This window comes from Pterocles gutturalis, unplaced genomic scaffold (genome assembly GCF_000699245.1).
Source record: "Pterocles gutturalis isolate BGI_N339 unplaced genomic scaffold, ASM69924v1 scaffold19914, whole genome shotgun sequence".
Classification (NCBI taxonomy): domain Eukaryota; kingdom Metazoa; phylum Chordata; class Aves; order Pterocliformes; family Pteroclidae; genus Pterocles; species Pterocles gutturalis.
Genome location: NW_010128742.1, coordinates 57,716 through 79,181, shown reverse-complemented (window position 1 = coordinate 79,181; position 21,466 = coordinate 57,716). Strand labels below are relative to the sequence as shown.

Sequence of the window (21,466 nt, the reverse complement as noted above, 5' to 3'; positions counted from 1 at the left end):
TTGATGATACTGGAATTAACAACAGTACCAAAACCTAGGAAGTGAGTAAGTTTGGACTGCATGCAACTTGTATAATTCTCTTCAGAATGGGGTGGAGATTCTGCTGGCTTTCAGCAGAGTACTCACAAAAGGCTAATGCTTTTTACTGTTTAAAAACAAGGATTTAAAAAAGCTTTCAGCAGCTATGCAGCACTGACTCTCTACAGCAAAATAGTGTCAAGAGGCAACAAATACAAAACTGAGATGAGGTGTCGTTGTATCTATCAAGAGGTAAAATGTTAGAAACATTGTGTAAATTCTGTCTCAAGTACTACGATAGCTAAAATTGCTCAGAGTATTAAGCTATGTAGGATTCAGATGTACGGAGCATTAAAATTCTAACTAATAACTTGATAATAGGCATTAGATAACATCAGTGATTTTCCACTGTACATTTACTGTCGCCTCACTAACTCTGAGGATATTTTTTTAGTTTCTGTTTTACTCGCTGTGTCCAAAACATAATCAGCAGCTGTGCAGAATCTCCATGGGGAAAAAAAAAACCACCCAACCCCTTAAATTACAAATGCTGAAAAAAAAAACAAAAACAAACCGTGTTCAGTAACAAGGAAGCAAAATAGTTGTGACAAATGGGACTCATCATTTCTATTTTAAACCATGACATGAATTAGATGATACAGAGTAAAACAATAATGCTTCAACTTTTTGGCTGTATTGGCTAGAATTTGTACTCTGGTAACAAAAAAAAATGTGGTGGAAGATATCTATTGAATATGTGGTCAGGAATATAGAATTACATTGTTCCAACACCCAGAACTTGCTGTATTAAGCATAGCATCACTGCCAAGAAAAAACAGCATTAAGAGCTGTTTAGTCCCTTTCCTTGTCTCTTCTGCAGAGCCAGGTCACAGAATGATGTGCTAAAAACTGAGATGGAGTGACTTAAATGAGGTTCATGACAAAAATGACTGAAACAGGAAGCTGCAACTGATAATGGAAATCACTTATGAAGCCTAAATAAGGGTTTATATATATGCAGTTTAATAATTCTCCATTTTAAAATGTAAGATGGTGCAAATGGAGCAACATTTATTTCATGTGGTATGATGAGAACCTCGATCCTGAATGCCAGATAATCCCACAGATATGCACTTTCCTTTCTGTGCCATTTGGCTTTCTGTATAAATCTTTGGTTGCATTTAATGATTATTCAGGGATTTTTCTGTTTTAGAGGTACTACTTTAGCCTACTTGGGATTTTATATCTGTGAGAAAATGAAATAGATTTTTTTCTTTTCCCAAAAGTGAGGAAAAGGTATAGAAGGAGATGACTTCCACGTAGATCTGTGCTGCTACACTATAACATTAATATATTTAATTGTATTGTAATGCCAAGTTTTAGAGAAAGTGTTACTGTACAAATATGTGGCTTTTTATTGTCATAGTAAACAAAATTACTAAGGGAGTTATTTATTACTGAGTTCCTTATCCACTTCTACACCATAGTAAGAACCTGTAGCACTAGAGGAAAGACATTATGGTTGTGAAATTTCTTGAAGACTGGTATTTCCAAAGTGAGATATCTTAGCTAAACAGTAATTCACATTCTTTTGTAAATTCTGGGTTGCCCTCCAAATCCCAGACAGCTGCTGCTGCTTCCCCCTCAAGGTTACTGCACAGTGCTTGTGCTCTGCTGTCTCCAGCCATCCTCGTGCTGAGCTCAACCTCTCCAGCCCTTGGACGAGGACTCTTCCAGGGACACTGTTCATATTTGACTTGCCTGAGTGTCTTTGGAAACAGCAAACCCCCAGAAAAACATGCTTGCAAAAGCTCAAGACCTGGGAACCACTCATCTACAATACTCCTTCTCTATAATGCATACAAATCTATTCCTTCAGCTTATCAGAAACAATAATTTTTTATCCTGTAACACTGTCACTGAAAGGCTAGGATGTTAAATTGAAGTTGTGACCAAAATTGGATTGCCCCACACCCTCAGTAGGTGTTTTTTTGAGTGCTTTATTATTTTTGTTCTTCATCCCTGAAAAGGATTTTATTCTCAGAAATCCTTACTATCCAATAATATCTCTGTTCCACTGAATGGGATGGAATGTAAAATTTTTTTTTTAAAGTCTGGAAAGTGGAAAAGCATATAAATGATTTTACCTTTGACCTCTGAAGTACAAACATTTAGGCAAAATCTGAAATTGTCTTGGTCTTTCCAGCTCTTCCACCTCACTAAAAATTCTCTCTCTCTCAAAAAAAAAAAAAAAATCATTGTAGATGGCTACAATTAAATACTCTGTAGCTGCCTTCTGCATAGTAATAGTCTTCCTAGTAGCCATATTCTTTCACCTCCTTTTCTCCACTTCGTAGCTCTCTTCTGTTGTGCTTCATTTGATTTGATTTCCTTGCTTCATTCAACCTCTGTTGCTTGAACCTGCATGCCTTTTCTTAAAGATGAGAGAGGAAACATGGACCAGATTTGTAGTCCTGTTGGTCTTTGCTCAAGAATATGTATCTCTCAACTTTCACTTGATGTTGGTTTGTTCCCCGGTATCCTTTCTGTATGATGGCCGTGTGGTGAAAGTTTCCATGTTTGTTGACTGGTCAGGGTGCAGATGCCTAATTCCAAACTCCTTGAAAGTTTGCAGTTTTCAGCTACCTAGCCTCTGTCTTCACTGGGTTGCATGATTTTTTTTTTCTTAAGTGAGCTTTACTAGTACCATTGAAACTCCACTTGCTCTTCCCAAGTTACACAAATATGTGTTAGGCTGAAAACCACAAGAGCTGCAAAATTTAGGAAACAAAATGAACTTTATTTCCAGTGTTTGATAATTGTGCTGCAGTTTCCTATCTTCAGACAGTGCTGTTACCTCCCTTCTCTTCTGAGACATCAAAGTCGTCAAACCAGAAACTGATTTGCGTTTTGAACAGTAACACTCCCCCTGTCCCCAAATGCGTTCGTGTGGGCGAATCTATATGTGTAAGCTTCTAGCTCCTTTTTTACGTTCTGGTTAGAAGGAAAATACTATTTCAAAACTTACAAGTAAAACAAGAAAATTATTTTTTCCTTTAATAACCATTCTGAACTGATTGAATTCAGTTTCTGGGACAAAGAAACTAGTACTGTGCTCAAGTGATGCACAGTTGTTTTGTTATTATGAAAGTATTATTTTAATTTAGAAATACTTGAGTCTACTCTGAACAAAAAAAGTTGTTAATCATGTGGAAGAAGATATGAAAGGTATGGTTCTTCACTTATAAAATGTAATTTATTTTATGAACCTAGAGGAGTTATTTTGACCTGAAGTTTAAACAGTATGAGGAAAAGAAAAAGCTGTAAAACATCATCTGTGTTATAAGAAATTCTGTACAAAGTAGATAAAGTTGATTAATAAGGGTGTAATGGCAAAGAATAAAATAGTTTGTTTAATCCTTTGGCTTGTGCCATGCATTATCAGTTAGCTTAGTAATTCGCTTGATTTGGTAGTGCTATTCTGTTTTCTTGGTGTTCAAATGAAAATCTCTAAGGCTTGCATCTTTGGGGAGGCCCTGTAGCAGCTGTTGTGTCTGTCCCAGCCCTAACAGCTGTTTCATGTAGGTGACATGCTCAGACTGGCAACTTTCTTTCCAACGCGGGGTTTTCTCCATTCTTCTATATGCAGCTTATTTTTAAAGTTATCCATTTTCCCATATGTTAAGGAAAAGAATTAATTCACTCTGTTCTTAATTTCAAGACAATGGGTTTTGTTCTTTCTAGTTTTATATATTAATGTATTTTTATTTTTTTTTTTAATTTCCCTTTAGAAGTGATAATTTTGCCTCATGGAGCCTGTTCTTTCTACTGTAAGAAAGCTTAGCCATATAATTAACTTTGTAGATCTTGACCCTAAGGCTATTCACAGGATAATGGAGTTTCAAAGTAAAATGAAGACAAATATTATAGCATTATAGTGGTCATACAGGGCTAACTGGGGTAATTATGACTGTTGTGATATTGTAGACCTGAATTTTTCTCTTGATGTATTTTTCTAGCCCCCTTAATAAAGCTAGCTATAGCAGAAGAAGTTGACATTTGCAGGTGACCGGGGATAGTGAAAAAAACCCCCATGACCTATCAGCCCTCTTTTCCTGTGCCAGAAACCACAGTCTGTTATGACCAAATGGAAGCTCAGCAAATACTGAGGCAGTTGGCTTCCTTAGGGGTGACATGCACCCTTCCCTGGAAAAGAGAGAATTATTTCCCTCACTGCCTCTGTTATCCCCGTGGCAGAAGAAGTGACAGACCCAGGAAATTATGGTGCTCTTGCATGTGGTTTCATATCAATCAGGTCAGTATTTGTTGTGGGAAGAAAAATTAGCTGTGATTGCCCTATATTTCTGGCAATCATTCATCTTTCTGAGAGCCACTGGTTTCTTGATATGTTTTTTCTTTCAAAGTGGTTGGTAGCTGCTCTGAAGAAAGACTTGTTCTTCAATTTTTATTTTTTTAACTTTTGTCTCTTTCTGCAGTCTGGAAACTAGAAATAGTAGAAAATAATAATAAAGTTCGTAGCAGGATGGGTAAATGGATCTCTTTCACAGAGTTTCTCTGTAGGTTTGTTTTGCCAATATCTGGCCAGAGGCAGTGATCAGTGATGAAGTTCTTAGAGCAGCTGCTTGCTTTGCCAATATAGTGTGCAGACACATTTACTGTTTGCTAAGCAGTGTCCTCTGCATTCAGTTCAGTGGTTAACCCATTACATGAAGAATAGATTTGACCAGTTGCAAAGTGTGTGTGGTGTTGATGATGATCTTGCATAAAAAAAGAAGACAGCTACTGAAAGTCAGGAAGTTTACCAGGTTGAATGGTTTAACCAAGAATGAAATCTTTCACAGAGGAACTGTTTCATTGTTAAAGACCCTGTCCTCAAAATACTGTTCAGTGAGTTCAGGAGTGAAGCTTGTCCTTTTACCTAAGGCTGCAATTTCTGTCAAAGTAGTCTTTGCTTTCTTGAAGATCTTTTTGTTTGTTTGTTTTGTACTAATTGTAAAGGAATATTAATACTGTCCCTCAAAAAAGGAAACAGAAAAAAATGGTATCGAAAAAGTGACTACTTTCAAATTTAGAACAAAGTAAAAGCTGTAGTTAGCTCAGAGGAAACAGACATCTGTAGATCAAGATTTATGCTGTGTCATGGAGAAACATCTCCAGCACGTTAGTATCCCCATTCACAAAGATCAAGCTTTACAAATGCCTCTTTTGGTAAGTGAAGATTTTTACCCTGATAAAGGGTGTCACAAATACTCTATTTTCACCAGGAGTGTTGCTTTATAATGGAGATGTTTTCTGCTTTGAAAAACTTGGAACATGCCCCAGTGCTGCATTCCACTTAACCCATAGCCCATCTGTGCTACGATCCAATTGCCATGCTCCTGGGAGGGATGTCTAGAACCAGCTGGCTCTATAGGTTGGGGGATGCCTCGCCAGCAATTATTTCTCTTCTCTTGCCTTTGACTCTACAGCAGTTTTTTGTGTCCAGTCAGGTCATTCCTGTTTTTTGTGGTTTTTTTTTTTTTTTTTTTCTGTCCTAGTTACGCCAGTTTGGTAATAACTTCCTGCAGAGTTTGGAGAACAGTGTGAACAAGCCTCAGTGAAATGCTGCGTACCACAGATGGGGTGTAACAAGTAGAACTTGGCCCCAACAGAGATGTTGCCTTGCCAGCACCCTACCTGTAAATGTGAACGCATGGTGAAAGAAAGGAAGGAAGGAAGCTAAAAGTGTTGTTCCATGGGGAACACAGGGAAAGTTTCTGAAAGTGGGTGACATGAGACAGTTGTGAGTTGCAAGTAATGATGTCAACAGGGAAATTGTGTCATTAAAGATTTGAGTAAATTCCATTAAAATTTGTGCTTATAAGGCTAGATCACTGCTATACACAAGCTAGCTGATTTCAGAATAACTTTGTGTATGCTTATGCGAGCTGTTGGTAAGAGATGCCACATTCATAAGAATGGAGGAATGTACTTCTAACTGGTCTACGGTCTGGAGACGTTTAAAGTATTCTTCCATCATTATTTATATTCTGACAGAAGTGGAATGATACATTCCTTAGGGAGAATGATGTCTTTCTGGTTAGGAGTTTGAACCAGGAGTTTTGAAAAATAGAATTGGCATGAGTGTTGATGAGCTTGCTCTTTTACATTATTTACTTTTACAGTAAGTAGGAACATGAAAGGAGCCAGTCAGAGGTGTTATATCCCTTTTCAGGTGTGTCACTGTGAGCTTTTTCAAGGAAATCAAGAGGTTTCACTAACACTTGCTCATAGCCATGTGGAGATTTGAAAATGCTGCATGGTGAAATTAATGAAGTAGTTACTTTCTTGTTTTGGTGTGTCTGTGAGAAGAGGCTGCCTTGATCTTCTATTTAATGTTAAAGTGTTATTTAACCTTTTTTTCTGTCATATTTTTGTTCAATAAAAAGTCAAACTGATTTGGATAATTATCAAACACTTGATTAAATCAACTTCCATTTCAATTCATAGATTTCTTTTGAAATTTCTGTGAGCTCTGTCTGGTAACATGGAAATCTATTACATGGTTATGGCTGAAGGTAGCACTCATGACAATGACAGAAAGAGTTCAGGGTTATGGCATTCAGTCTTATGCTTGTGGTTGCACGTAAGATATTTTACTGTTTATTTGCCCTGTCTTGTTCTCATTTTAAGGATTTCTAAGAAAAGTGTATTTTACTTGAAGATCTTGAAAGACTGAACTGATTTGAAGACAGTGGGAACACAAAATCCAGTTAATTACAGTAGAGTATGTTGTCTTACTTGTAAAGAGGTGAAATTGTTTTTACTTACTTAGCTCTAAATTTTCCTTTTTCTGTTCAGAGTTGGAGGCAGTTACGTAAGCCATGACCAGATTGTATGGAACAAAATGACTCACGAAGATAGACTATAATGCACATAGCTGTGTTGTTACAGGGAAGCACTCAATGACTCAGCTATAGAAGAAGCTGCTATTTGGAACTGCTGCACATGTGGGTTTAGATTAATATCTACCCTGAACCTGGGCCAACACACTTTTTGGCTCTTCTTACTGCATGAATTACTGGTTAGACTTTGAAAAGTCCTGGGTGTCCCGCCTCCCATCAAAGGACATTAAAGGAACTCTTCAGATTTCAGTTTTGCTTTGACACTCCCATATTTTTGTTGTCCGTTCTTGGCAGCTTCAGTGAAGGGGATGAAGCATAAACATCCTGTGCTTTCCACTCCCGGTAGCATATGAAAATCTGAGGCTTTGCTTTTAAAATATCTCCTAATATTGCCTTAATCCTTTCATTAGTATGTTCTCAGTACAGGAGTAATCTCCCTGTCACAATTCTGCATCTGCTCACAGAACAGGAGAACACCTGCGTGGCTGATCACAGTTAACATCTCAGTTTGAGAAAGTCTAAGAAAGAATTCCTCTAATGTTATTTTCACAAGCTTTCCAAATGTGTGAGAGTTCTATCCAAGGGCAACATTTTTTTTAGCCTGCGCAGTCATCAGAACAAAAGACATTATGAGAATGGTTTCTGGATCGTAGTGGGCTCTGCCAGTGTCAGTCTCTTAGAGCTGTCCTTGGTAGCTGGGTGCTCCTGACTTATCCCAAGGTAGAGTTGGCTTTCTTCTGCTACGCTGCTGTGCTATAGGGGCAAACACTAGAAATCTTTCTTTATATCAGTATGCATATTACCAGGAATAGATTTTATTAAAAAATGTCTGTTTATGATTTGAGTTTTAAAAATTAATAATTGTAGGATAAATTGTGAAGGAAGTTTGATGTAGACAATTTTGTTATTGCAATTGTAAGGAATATACTCCTCTGTACATTTTACAGACTTGCATGCTAGCTGATTTTTCAAACCCCAGAATGAGCCGTCCTACCGTGTATTGCAGCCCCATGGATTTACCCCATGATTTCTTTCTTGTTCCATGACTTCCAAGCAGTTTCTAGAAAGTCATGAAAACCTTTTTTGTCCTAACTGTATGCGCTGATTGATTCATACCATGTGTGTACATGCATATGCTTAAAATAGTTTTCACCTTTTTAAAATTTCCTATCCTTAATAGCATATTTTATTCCTTGATTTGGATATTTGAAGCAGTAATGGTCTTGTTGGAAGAGGGGGGATTAGCAAAGAGAACTTTGCAGATGAATCTTAATTATTTATGGTAAAATAATAGTTCCTGTTACAAGTAGCAACATGTGGCTATATTTCCTGTGCTTGGTCTGTATTTCATGGGTCATCTTATTTTTCCTTTCCAATCACATTACTTGTGTGGTAGTATTAAGGTGTGATTCTCTGGATGACATATCTTTTGCAACCTACTTATTTTCCTGTTTGTTTTCCGGCTTGTGAGACAATTGTTTACACGTACAAATTCAGCTGCTGTATGTGGCACTGGTTTGTCTTTTCATAAGACATTTTGAAGGTAACATTTGGCTGAGGGTTTTGAGTTATGTGAAAGCAGAACTGCATCTGCTGGTGAAGATTTTTTTCTGTTTTAACAGCTCCACAGAAATCCTCTCCACTGTTACAGAAAAGCATACTTTTACTGGGTAATCAGTTTGTGTCCATCTTTCTGAAATTGATGCATGTATTGTCTCTTTTGAATTTGTGTAAATGCATAATGTAGTGGCCATATAAAAGATCAAAAGCCCCACAATATGAACAAAGTTGCATGAACTTTCATATAACATGGTATATGTCTTGCTATCAAGTATAAGAGAAAAAGATCCTCTTTTTTAAAATTAATTTTTTTTAATTTATTGTTTTTTATTAACCTATTTATAATAAGAGATATTTGAAATACTTTCTCTGGTAATTAATGCTCTCTCAGGTTTTCAACAGACTTTTCCTAAATTTAATGTCAATCTTGCATTTTCAAATTAACTGAAAAAGCTGCCTATAAACATCAAGTTTTTCTGATCACTCAGTACATAGATAGGATAAGAGTTAATAAGAAGCAACCTGAAATAAGTAGAGGCACATTAAAGTTCTACCTGGATGATTTTGAAAGTTCTTCCACCTTTATCTTTGTTTCTTTCTTTCTTTTCCTCTTTTTTTTTTTTTTTTTTTCATATTAAGTGAATTGGCTATCAGATTTCTTATTAATTTTCTGGACCAAATTTATGAATTAAATATTTGTGAAAAATGAGGGAGGTGCAGAGCTGAACAGGTAAATTCTGTCAGAAGTTCCTTGGAGGGAGCTACCTGCTCTTAGCAAAGGCTTTAACACCATGCCTTACATACCCAAACAATCCTCTGCTTGCTTTCTGTAAGGTTAAGATTGGTGTGTAACATGATGAAGTATACAGAGTGACTTCTTCAGATAGTTTCAGGCCATAAAAATTTTAAGGCAGGAGATAAAAACATGGTCTTCTCTAGTTACAAAGTACTTTGACACTTACACAGACATTCTGAAAAATTAAAAGATACTTTCATCAGTTATGGGAAATACCTTTAATAATTTTTTTGATAACATGCAGGTGAGGTTGTGGTTCAGGCTTTGTTGAAGGGCAGAATTTTAGGCAGACCTTTCATTGGAAAAAAGGTATATTTTTTAAAAAAGTAGTTATCAGCTCCCTTTCTCTATCAGTTTCTGATTGTTAGGACTAGACTGAAATTAAATTAAATAGCATCCAGTTAACTGTTGTTTCTTTTGCTAGGTATATGTTGTCCCACTTGCACTGAATTTAATTCAGAAAATCACAGGTTAATTTAATTGAAAGTAAAATGGCAATTATTAATTTGTTGCTAAAGTCAAATGAGTTAATTTTATCAAGGTTTCTGCTTTTCATTCTGTTTGTCTTTTACGTGACCTGCAAAGCAGAATTGCCTCGTGTCAGAAAAACACTGGCCTGAAGGAAGCTCCAAATTTTCCATTATACTTTTAAACAGTCAATCATATGTATTCCTTTCTTCAGTGCTAACTCATAGTTAGCTAGTACATTAGAGAACCTCGTTCCTATTGGTCATATAGGTTCCTTGTTTACATTTCTGTCAAACTTGCGTCAGCACTTATTGTTATATTACCATGGTTTTATTATTGTTAAACTTAACCTTGTGCTTGGTTGCTAATCAAAAGCAATTCTAGCTAGCAGTCCAGAAGTTTAACAAAAATAACATAGCTTTGTTTTCCTTTCTAACCCAGTAAGCAAAGTTACTATACCTTGCCTGAACACTTAGGTATTTTCTTTTTATACCTGTGTACACAAATTCAATGCATTTATGTCAGAAAAATTAATAAGATTTATGTCTTTGCTGTTTGTATTTTCATGGCAAAGTGAATGTTACCACAGTGACGTGCTAAAGATGGGTCACCAGGACCAAGGAGGAAATTTGAGATCTTTTTCATAGGAATTTTGATGAGAAAACATCTAGAGCTCCAATAGCTCTGCCTCTTGACCTAATGGTAAAAGCCATCACCAACTTAACCAGAGGAAAGACATCCCCAGCATGCCCAGTGTGAACATAAGGGAATAGTGACCCTTGGAGAATGTTCAGAAATGTGTTAGAACTGACTGACCAGTTTCAGAAATGGCCTCAAATACTTGTGGATTCTAAGAAACCTTATATTTTTGTGTAAAAATTATATACATGGAAATATTAATGTTTAGGGATGACATAAGATGTTGGTTATGATTTTAATTGAAAAGTTTCATTTTCATTTTGGAACTCTGTGTAAGTGATCTACCTTTTTTTTAAAAGATATTTTACAATTCAGACCAAAGGCATTTTCAGTGTGATTTCTCCTAGTTAGCTTGAGTTCAGGAAAGATGATGGAGATACGAGGAAGTAATATAATATCTGAAAGTTCCTTAGAAATACATATCTTTTTGCTTAAGTAAAAACTTTTTTTGATATGGATTTGATTAAATACTAACCAATGTGAACACAAATAATTAAGAAAAAGGTAACTTTTGCAGTAACAGGCAACTACTGAGAACGTTGTCTGATGAGTGGTCTCTACAACATGATGTAAGTAACAGATAGAGCAAAAGATTTAACAATAATGTTAAGGAGCAGTTTGAATGGAAGTAGACCAGAGAGAATGATTTGGTAACAGCTGGACTTTGGACAAGATTCTAGTTCTACGGAAGCTAAGAAAGGAATTTGCTGTGGAGCTATATAACGAACAACCAAACAGAGTTAGTGATGTCTTCCTGGATGAAGGAAAGAGGGGAGAGAGTTGAAGGTGACACCAAGATTGAACTGACCGGTTTTGTGACTCTGAGGTGACAAATAATAGAGCTATTGACACAGGCAGTGAAGAGAGGGAAAGGGAAGAATTTGGATAAAGATAATAAGCAACCACTTCGGGTGATGTTAATTGGTGTATGCTCTGTTGACTTCATTCAACAGCAGTTGAGGATATGGCCTGTTGAGTTCAGCTTTAATGATAAGTTTGAGCTGGCAGGGAGATTTCTGGATATAATCTCAGCAAAAATAGGCAGAGATGAAAGACTGAGGTTATAGATCCTGGTTTCTTGGAAGTGGGCCTATGTTTTGGGTTCATTGAGTTGTGATGGCAGCTTAGGAAAGATGTTAGCTATGGAAAAGTCGGAACATAAAAAACCTGAAAGATCCTGAAAGACAAGAGGAAATGAGAGAAGAAGAAACCCAGCAAAAAAAACAAGGAAAGGTTAAAAAGAAGAGAGAGAGACTGGAGCTTTGAAAAGCAAAGTATTTGAAAGAATCCTAATAATAGTGAGATTAACTGTAAAAGGGAAGCATACAAATAAACCAAGAGGAAAATGAAACTCAGTTTTTTTCATTCAGTTTAAGAGAAAACAGATAAACATATAAATTCTCTAAGGCAAACATAGCATAATAAAAGATAGAAATTGATAGGAATATAAAAGTTACTTCAGATAATTCTTGTTTTCAGTAAGATATTAGGACATGTAAAGATTGTATTTTCTCAGTACTGTGTATTTCATGTTTCTAATGTTGACATGTTTCAGTGTCTTATTCTTTGTTGTATTTACTTTTGAAAACAGCACATGCTGAAAATATGTTAATAGATTGACGTTAACATTTAAATGATTGCGTTTAGGCAATGTGTAAATGAATTGAAATAACTGTAGGAGTTTGGGAGAATACTGAAACGAATTATTTGTCTTTTGCTAGGTAGTTCTCTTTCTTTGTATAAAAATATAGAACAGTAAGCAAATATATGTGATGTGAATATATATTTGTCATATGTTTTCCCAAGGATTGTAACATGGCATTATAGTCTTCAGATTGGTTTTAATGTCTAAGTAAAATCTTTAATTAAATTGAGCTCTTTTTTATTTAAAGCTGTCTTTTGGGGAGATATTGCCTTAGATGATGAAGACTTAAAAATCTTTCAAATTGACAGGACGATTGACCTTACGCAGCACTCCAACGAAAGACTTGGCCATAACACAGGTATGATATTTCAAGCTTGCTTTTAACTTATTTTTCCTGTTATTTACTTCTTCATAGAAAGCAATCTATGTTTTAAATGTAGAAAGTCACTATAATGTTTTGGATAATAATAGTTTACAGTTTAAAAAGTTGCTAAACAAGTATAAATTTATTTTAGGGAAAGAAAGAGAAAAGCTAAAATTTTAATTTCATTCTGGCACTCCTGGTTAAAAATATCTTATTGAACTGAGGAACAGAAGCTGGTAGGAACTGCAAGTTCATTCTGCAGGTAGACATGTGGGAAAAGAAGTTACACAAAGCTTTGCTTTTGTCACTGAAAGTTCCCAGTAGCAGAGCCCAGATGCCCTATTGGAGAACACACATGGAATTCTGGAGGCAAGACTGGGAGACTTGGATTAGAACCCCTTCTCTTGCTCTTTTTTTTGTTTCCACCCAGATCTAGAAGCAAAGCAAGAACATGTCATCCTTGATAGAATTTGCCTTGTCTAAAAAGCAAATATTTATCTGACAATTTTTAATACATATTTATTTGCTGTTGTTAACATACAGTCCATTAGTGCCAGAAGCTGCAATCTGATTAACACAGGCTGTTGGGTATTCAGACAGATAGATAAAGAGGTATTATTTATGTGTAAATATCTGTGTGTGTGTGTGTGAGAGAAAATATAATCCATGTCTAAATGGATGTCTGTCTAATGTCTAAAAATATGTATGCTTTCAGGCTGTGATTTGTAATTTCATAACTGAGTTTGTACACTTTCATGTTGTGGTATGAAAAAAAGCCAAGTTACTTAGCTAAAGTGTGGATAAAATGTTATTAGAAAATGTACAAATGCATAATTGAAATGTAATTTCTATTAAGCATGTTCTATGTGTTCCTAAGCTATTGTTTACTTGATGATTCCTGGTATGCAGAAATAAGAATCACTCTGAGGAATAATCAGAATAGAATTTTTCAAACTGAAGAAGCAATTTTCACTTAAATATTGATATATTTAAAATATTTTTACTCTTCCTAGTTAGATGTCACGATTAGACTATTTTTTATAACAACTTGAAAATTTATTTTAAAGCCATTTGTCTCTTCAAGGCAGGAACACCTTTGATCTTTTGTAGATCAAGACTGGACTTAAAAATGTTAATAGAGTCAGTCATTTCCCTGCCCCCTTTCCCCCCAAACAAATAGTTTTAATTGGCTTTGAAGGTATTTCAGGCACTAGTTTTGCTGACAGAATGTAGAGAGCAGGGTCGGTCATTTCCCCTTAAAGTGAATGCAGTCAAGTGATTTCTTTGGCCTGCTGACTTTCCTTTTTCTTCTTGCTTTTCTGTTTTTTTTCTTAACTGCACAGTTATTTTTTGTCAGTTGCCACAGAAAGAATATATGTTTCTAAGCTGTTTTAAATAATATTTTCTGTTCTATTATTTGATTTTCTTTTTTAACCACATGAGATTTGCGCATTATCTTTGTCTGTGGACAGTATCCTGTTCAGGATATTGAGTCATCCTATTGAGGGTTACTAATGCATTTGGATCAAATTTGTCTGCCTTTATTGCACAAGAGGAATCAATGCAACTGCAATGGTCAGTGGGACTAGACGTTGAAGAACAAACTCTGCTGAAGTTAATGGTTTTGTAATGGTTCTCAGTGAACCCTCAACATTCTTGATTTTTATAAAAAGAAAGGTGGAGAACTCAATTTTACACTTTACATACCTAATTATTTTTCTAAATTTACAGTATTTGGATGCATAGACCAGGAGTTTAGCCTTTTTTCCCAAACTGCACAGCCTAGCGTGCCTTTTTTCCCCTTCTGATTTACTAAAGAGTAAATTACCAACAACTAACTAGCTGATATTAGGTGGCAACTGGAAAAGGAACACAAAGTGCTTGTAAAATAGAAAAGAAATTCATGTTTTACTTTAGTTACAGACACAATGACCATTAATTACTAGCTTGATTTCTGAGCACTTTCTGTTGTTGACCTTCACAAAACTATAGGTGACATCAGGTGGAAGGGTTAGATACTTTGGTGTAAACTATCAAGATGGAGTTGTGGAGTCACATCTTTTCATTCAACTACTAATTATAAATCCTGAGGCTCACAGGCTCTGATTCATATTATGTGACTACTCCTTTTGCTGAGGATTATCTGCCTGGATTTGCAGGGTCAGATACTTAATCTGTGAGCTTCTCAGTGTGGCTCTAGTTGTTGTTTTGTCCAAGCAATATGCATGACCATTGCAAACAGAAGCAACAGTAAAGCTGATAAAATTACTATGTATTTACTATTGCAAGTCCGAACAGCCAAAAGTATCCTCCTTCTCCTGCCTGAAGTATGAGAAGATAGAGCAAATGTGATTTAAAAAAAAAAAAAACAACCCACAACTTTTTTAGACTGTGGCTTGGCAAGGCTATCTATTATTCATATAATACAGATTAGTTATACAAGATACCTTTTCTTCTTTAGTTTTTTCACTAAATGGAATACACAGACTGTATTAACACAGCAATGATAGGGTTTTTTTACCTAGAATTAATTATAGTATAGTAGTTTCTTTAAGTAAATAATGGATTCTTTGTTTTTTCTGTTATGTCTGTTACAGTTTGTGCTTTTTTAAAAATATTCGGAATTTTGGCAATATGGTTTGTTTTTTTTTTTTTTTTTTAGAAGATGAATGTTAATGTGAGAGACAAATTAATGATGATCAATACAAGGAAAGGAATTGTTATATTCTCTGTAGTGTATATTATAGTGTACTTGTTGGGAAGGAATGTGTTGAACTATTACCTCATCTATCTAAAATGTTTTAAAAAATTTGGAAAATTTTTCTCAAGGGAGCCAGCAACTATGTGACAGTGTAATCCAAATAATTAGACACATTGTTATTCACTGAGCAGCCACACAAAGTCACTTGCCTTATATGGAATTTTCTCATCTGTAATATAATTTTAAGTTGCTGTTTAATAAATATATTTTCCACATGTATATTAGAAGTTTTTGTAGGAAGTTGGGAAAGGTCTTTTTAGTGACAGTTGGAGTTTTCCTCCTATTATTTCCTATTATTTCTTATCTTTTTACTTTTGCTGTTGTAAAAATAGTTTAAAAACTCTCTTGTCCTGTAATGGATACTGAATTTTAGAATGCAATCTACTACAAACTTCTGACAATCACAAAGAGTTATGAAGAATTCTGATGATTTATTGGCTAGTGCAGTATTATCAGTGTTCTTTCTTCTGACTTACTGGTGTTTGCAAAGGCACTTGCAGGACACAAAAGGATTACATGTGAAGTGAATATGTGGCAAATACATCAAATGGACAGAGTAAACCTAGAAGTGTATTAAATTTCTGTAAATGTCATGGTAAACATTAAAATCAACTATTTAATAGCTTAATTTTTCTTGCTTATTGATTACTGAAATGATACAGACACATGTATGCCTGTGAGGTCTTACTGCAATATGCACCAGCATGTGATGTTTCAAAGCCTTTAGAGTGCGTTGGGCATCTATTTGAATGCTGACAAAGCCAAATCTTTCGTGGTAAAATCAGCCATGTTAAGTTTGTATCAGTTTTGTTGTGTGTGGTGGTTCGTTTTTTTTTTTTTTTTTCCTGATGAAACTTTGAGTGTTTGCTTTCCCTCTTTCCCCTCCCTTGAAATGAGAAGATTATGGCATGCATTCAAGAAATTTCTGTGAGAGTAGGGCTTTTAGCTGTCAATCAATATGACTCTGAGGATGTCAAGGTCACCAGGAAGAAAAAAAGCTCCAAATAATAATTAGATGATGTAATTGTCATGACTTGTCTGAATAACAAAGACATGTTGGCTTACATTCTGGAATGCATATTAGAAAATTTTTCAATGAAAAATGTGTCTTTGTTTCATTGTCGAGAATGCTTGAAGAATTTGTATGCGAGTCATTGAAGAATGTATCCTTAAAGATGCATTGCAGTTTTTACAGGGTATTTTCTAATCTCTTCAGGCTATATAGTTGCTGTAGGTGTAAGATTCCTTGTTTTCAACTTTTGTAAAATTACAATTTGTTTTTTTTCTTTTCTTTTTAAAGGTGGCTTTGGAGAGCATGGGATGTCAAAAAAACGAGGTGCCCTCTATCAGCTTATAGACAGGATAAGAAGATTTGGCTCCGGTATTTTCACTGTTTAAATTAGCAGGTTGCCTGGTGTGATGGTGTATCATGAACGTTAATGATGATAGTACTTTGACACTTTAAAGGCTTTCTGTATTACTGTTGGCATAAACAAGCTAGAAAATAAATAGTACAAGAATCTTAATGAAGAGATTAGCTCTTTGTTACATTTTCTTAGAGGTTTTTTTCCAGAGTCAAATCTGGAAGCTAAAATATGTAGTTTTAAATCTCATATTAAAAGTGGAGCAGGTTGCCCAGAGAAGCTGTGGATGCCCCATCCCTGGAGGGGTTCAAGGCCAGGCTGGATGAGGCTTTGAGCAACCTGGTCTAGTGGAGGGTGTCCCTGCACTTGGCAGAGGGGTTGGAGCTCAATTATCTTTCAAGTCTTTTCCAACCCAAACCATTCTATGATTCTTTGTATGGCTGTGTGCACAGTTATCAATTCAACTGGTAGCAATACAATGTCTTTTCAGTACAAATGGGCTATGCTGCAAAGCTGCTAATTTTATGTTGGTTTTTTTTTTTTTTTTTGATCCACTTAGGACATTGTGATGATTCATACTGTGTTTGAAACGTGTATGGTGTGTTACACTGAACAAACACATTTTTGTACTAATCATACTCTTGTCAGTATGAATGTAGTTGAATTCAGCAACCCATAGTAAGTGGAATTCCCATTAATACTGGTTGAGTTTACTCACCATATTTGATGTAAGATGTCACTTCAATGTCATCAAACCTCAACCTCAAAAAGGAAAATATGTGAATCTTCATTGTAATCACCCCCCATTATGTCTAAATGCATCACTGCAGATCTTGTAAGATTAACCAGAGCACAGTAACTGCCTTTGCAGATATGCTCTGGTATATAATCTTAATTCTTTATAAGATAGTTACAATTTTAACATTGCATAAATGCTTGTCATCTTTTCCATGCAATTTGGCATTAATTTCTTACTTTTTCTAGTTCAAAAGAATGTTGATAAGAAGACTCTTAAATGGTAATACACCTATCTTAACATGTGGTGTGGTTCAATAGTGACTGCATATTAAGTGTAACAATAGTTTTTCCCTTAAGCTTTTGCCTGAGTTGTAGATTGTTGCATGATTCTCATTTACACACTTATTTAATGCAAGGGTTATTTGCTTTACCTGAGTGGTTTTTTTAAACCCTGAAAATTTCTATATCATTCCATATATAAGTTCTTTGTTAATTGGTACAAAATCAGGTTTTCTTCTCATACATTGAGAACTTTCTCCCTGCCTTGTGCTGTAGCTTCTTCCTTTTCTTCCCTCTGTTGCTCTCCCAGTGCTGGGACTATGTCAAGATACTGTACCATGATCCTGCCCTGGAATCCTCCCCAATCCTGATATACCCATTAACACTTAGGTGGAACTGGTGTCACAGGGGATACTCCCAGAGGGAAGATGTACCCTTCAGTGGGGGATAAGAATTGAACCCCAGAGAGCAGGATGGAGAGTTGACGGCCTTTCCAAGCGATCTGTTTTAATCAGCTGCCCTAATGTGTGTATATAAATTGCTTCAGAAAACACAGCTAACGCTGTTATGGTGTGCAAATCCTTGTCTGACTATCCTTATCCTCATCTGTTTTCACAGTAAGTTTCAGCTGATTTGGGAAAGATTTCCCTGTAATGGGACGAATGGTGGTAATACCTCTGAAAATAGTAGGCATTTTTTTTTGATCTTTTAGAGAAGTTTCTGCCATGAGTAACACTTATCCATAGGTTTCCAAAAGCTCATTGATGAAAAATGTATGTTTGCTGACTGAAGGGTTACTTCTAAATTGAAAATCACATATTCATATGAAAATGTGTCGACTGATAATAACTACAGGTAATGGAGATCAGGGGGAGAAATGTCCCTCTCTGACTTTTTCCATGTATATGCAACTTTGCAAATAATTTATCTATTTTTTCCTGATAAACCCTGTTGATAAAAGCCAATCTGATACTTTAAGGACCTCTTTCTATACAGAGCTCTAAGGGTGGTCATGCGTTTATTTTCTGCAGATACTGCAACAAAAATGAAAGTGACAGTGAATGCCTTGAAGACTTTGCGTCTTCTAAAGTCTTTCCTTCTTTGCTGGAAAAATCCTAATTTATTTAAAAAAAAATCACAGGGAGTGTGATTTTTTAAAAAAAAATTATTGTTATTAAATGACAAAATGTAGATGAAACTATGCAGACAATGTCTGTAAGTAGATAAATTTATGTGCAAAATGTTACTGTAGATAGGTTTGGAAAATGAAGATTTAGACTCTATTTCAACCATTTCTAAGAAAACTAGGTAATGATAGACTGTTGCATAAGAGCAATGTCCTACTTTTAAAGGGAATAAAGAAATAATCTAACTTTGACCTGCTGGAAAATAATTGTTCTCTTTTTTATGTGTATGTGATCTCATTCAGTGTTTTAATTATCATCACAGGCTTTGAGCAAAATAATACATCTAAAGGAAGAACTACTGTAAAATTCTCAGGGAAAAATGAGAAAAACCGATTTCCCAGAGCTGCTACATCAAGAACAGAAAGAATATGGCCGGGGGGTGTCATTCCATATGTAATAGGTGGAAATTTCACTGGTAAGCTTTATGCTTTGAGTGGGGAGAAGGAATACAACTTTTTTTAATTGCCCCTTTTTTTTTTTTTTTAAAGTCAAGTCATACTATAGAAGTCAATAGAAGGGTTTCTGTTGGAGCAGGCCTGAAGTACGTCTGTTCTGAAAATATTCGTCATACTTTAAAAAGTTGTTCCCAAAGACAAGCTACATGATAAAAATGTATAACTATGTTTTAGAAAGGGAAGACTCTTTTTCTCTGCCTAGTATTTCTTGTTGCCTGTTTTCAAGAGCCTAAGTAAGAGAATGTCATGAAATCTGTTTTAAAAGAAATGCAGGATATTTAGTATAAGAATATAACTAATTTAACTTCTGTGACATGTATTCTACTAAACTGATTTCACTCAACAAACTGACTCAAATTTGTTTTGTGATTCCTCAGTTTGGTTTTCAGATGGGTACACACAGACATTATATATGACAAGAAGAAAGACTGACTTCAAAATATGTAGAATTCTTAGCAGAAAACTGTAGAAAAAGTTTAAACATTTGTTATCCCTGAAAAAATGTAAATGGATGAATATCAATGTGGATGTAAGAGGTAATTTAAAACAAAAAGGGAGGGAGAAAAGCAAAGATGGATGGGAAACGATACATAATAACCTCTTATTTATTGTGCATAATAATACAGGAAGCCAAAAGAAACATGCAAATGCTTACACATTGTATGCATATGTATATGGAGAAACCAAAGTTATTCCTTCCAAACTGACAGCTGCCGTTACACTTTTAGCTATGATTATTTACATAGTGTTATACAAAAGGTGACCTTTGCCTTAGGATTACCATCTTCTGAAATAATGGTAGTAAACTAAATGAAAGCATACCATGTTAAGCATTTTACCTCTTTCGTAAGGAAAGATAAATTCTAAAGCTTGACAAACATTGTGTTAAGATACACGAAAAGGGTAAGATGCGATGAAATAACCTTTATCTTTTAGGATCCTGACATGATTTGAACTTGGTATTTTTATGAACATTGAATTTTTGTTGTCTTTAAGTATAAAAAAAAGGTTTTTTTTTTTTCTTTAAATTATCCTGTGCTGTAACATGCGTCTTTGCAAAAGTCTGCAAGATGGATGTATTTCTGTTAGCAAATTCGTGCCAAGTAGTACCATTCCAGCTCAGAAGCAATACAGCTCTATTCTCAGATGCTGCCTCTAAGTTAATAAGCCTTGTCTTTTGTCAGGCAATGATTACATAACAAAACTACTTGATGTACTTTATACTATACTAGCTGGCTTTGTGTTCTGTAGTTAGACCTGGCCTGGCTGCTTCTGCATCTAGAGTATGGTTTTAATTGTTTCTGAATGTGTGTCTCATTTTAAAAATGTTTAGTATTGTACCAAATTAAGAATTTCCTCCTTTTGGTGGATCATTTGATTTCTGAAAGAAAATGATGCAAAGAAGTGGAGACTGGTCCCTGTTCAAGACAGCGTTATTAAAATTGAACGCCTTAACTAGTATGCCTGTTTATATGGCTTAGGTTAAATTGGTTTCCATATTTGAAGGCTGTAGGATTTTTTTTTTTAATTCCCGCTAGATAGCTAGGATCCAGGGTTCCCCAATTTTCTTTTTCTTTTTTTCGTTTGTTTGGTTTTGTTTTGTTTTGTTTTTCTTTTTTCTTTTTATCCCCAATGTAGTCCACTTGATAATATGGGAAATTACTTAGGAAACATTATGCTAATACAGGCACATAAGCAGCACTATATTTCTTCTGCTGTCTTCTGATGTAATATAGCTGTGTGTAAGACAGTGTTGATCCCCTGTAGGCAGATAGGTTTTGACAAACTGATGGTCTGAGTATCCCTTTAATTGCAATCTGTCAGTCTATGGGACAGCTGGGACACAGGACTTAATGATCCAGTGACTCCTTCTAGGCTTCTATTCCTAGTATTAAGATCTTATCTTAAGAGACAAGACACAGTTATGATTTCCTCTCATACAATTTTTTCAGGCACCCAGCGCGCGATGTTCAAACAGGCGATGAGGCACTGGGAGAAGTACACATGTGTTACATTTATTGAACGAAGTGATGAAGAAAGTTATATTGTATTTACATACAGACCGTGTGGGTAAGTGTATATGTATGGGAACAGATACTTGTGCTTTTGGTGCTTGGCCATGTTTGGCAGCTTTGCAGTTATAAGTGAATACTTATAACTTCACAGGAAAACGAATAGTTATTGTATTTAAATGATACGTGTTCTGCTTGTCTTTAGGTTCATTGAA

The 21,466-nt window shown here is 35.3% G+C and overlaps 1 protein-coding gene across 1 annotated transcript in view; it reads left to right on the top strand.

The window, feature by feature from the left end:
- Positions 1-12,338: 12,338 nt before the first annotated feature.
- Positions 12,339-21,466, top strand: part of LOC104466357 (tolloid-like protein 1) — a gene marked incomplete at both ends in the record, with an annotated part of 65,280 nt that continues 56,152 nt past the window's right edge. The window contains 4 exons of the mRNA XM_010079743.1: positions 12,339-12,449; positions 16,517-16,597; positions 19,047-19,199; positions 21,192-21,309. Of these exons, the coding sequence (XP_010078045.1) occupies positions 12,339-12,449; positions 16,517-16,597; positions 19,047-19,199; positions 21,192-21,309 (463 nt within the window). The remainder of the gene's footprint in view (positions 12,450-16,516; positions 16,598-19,046; positions 19,200-21,191; positions 21,310-21,466) is intronic.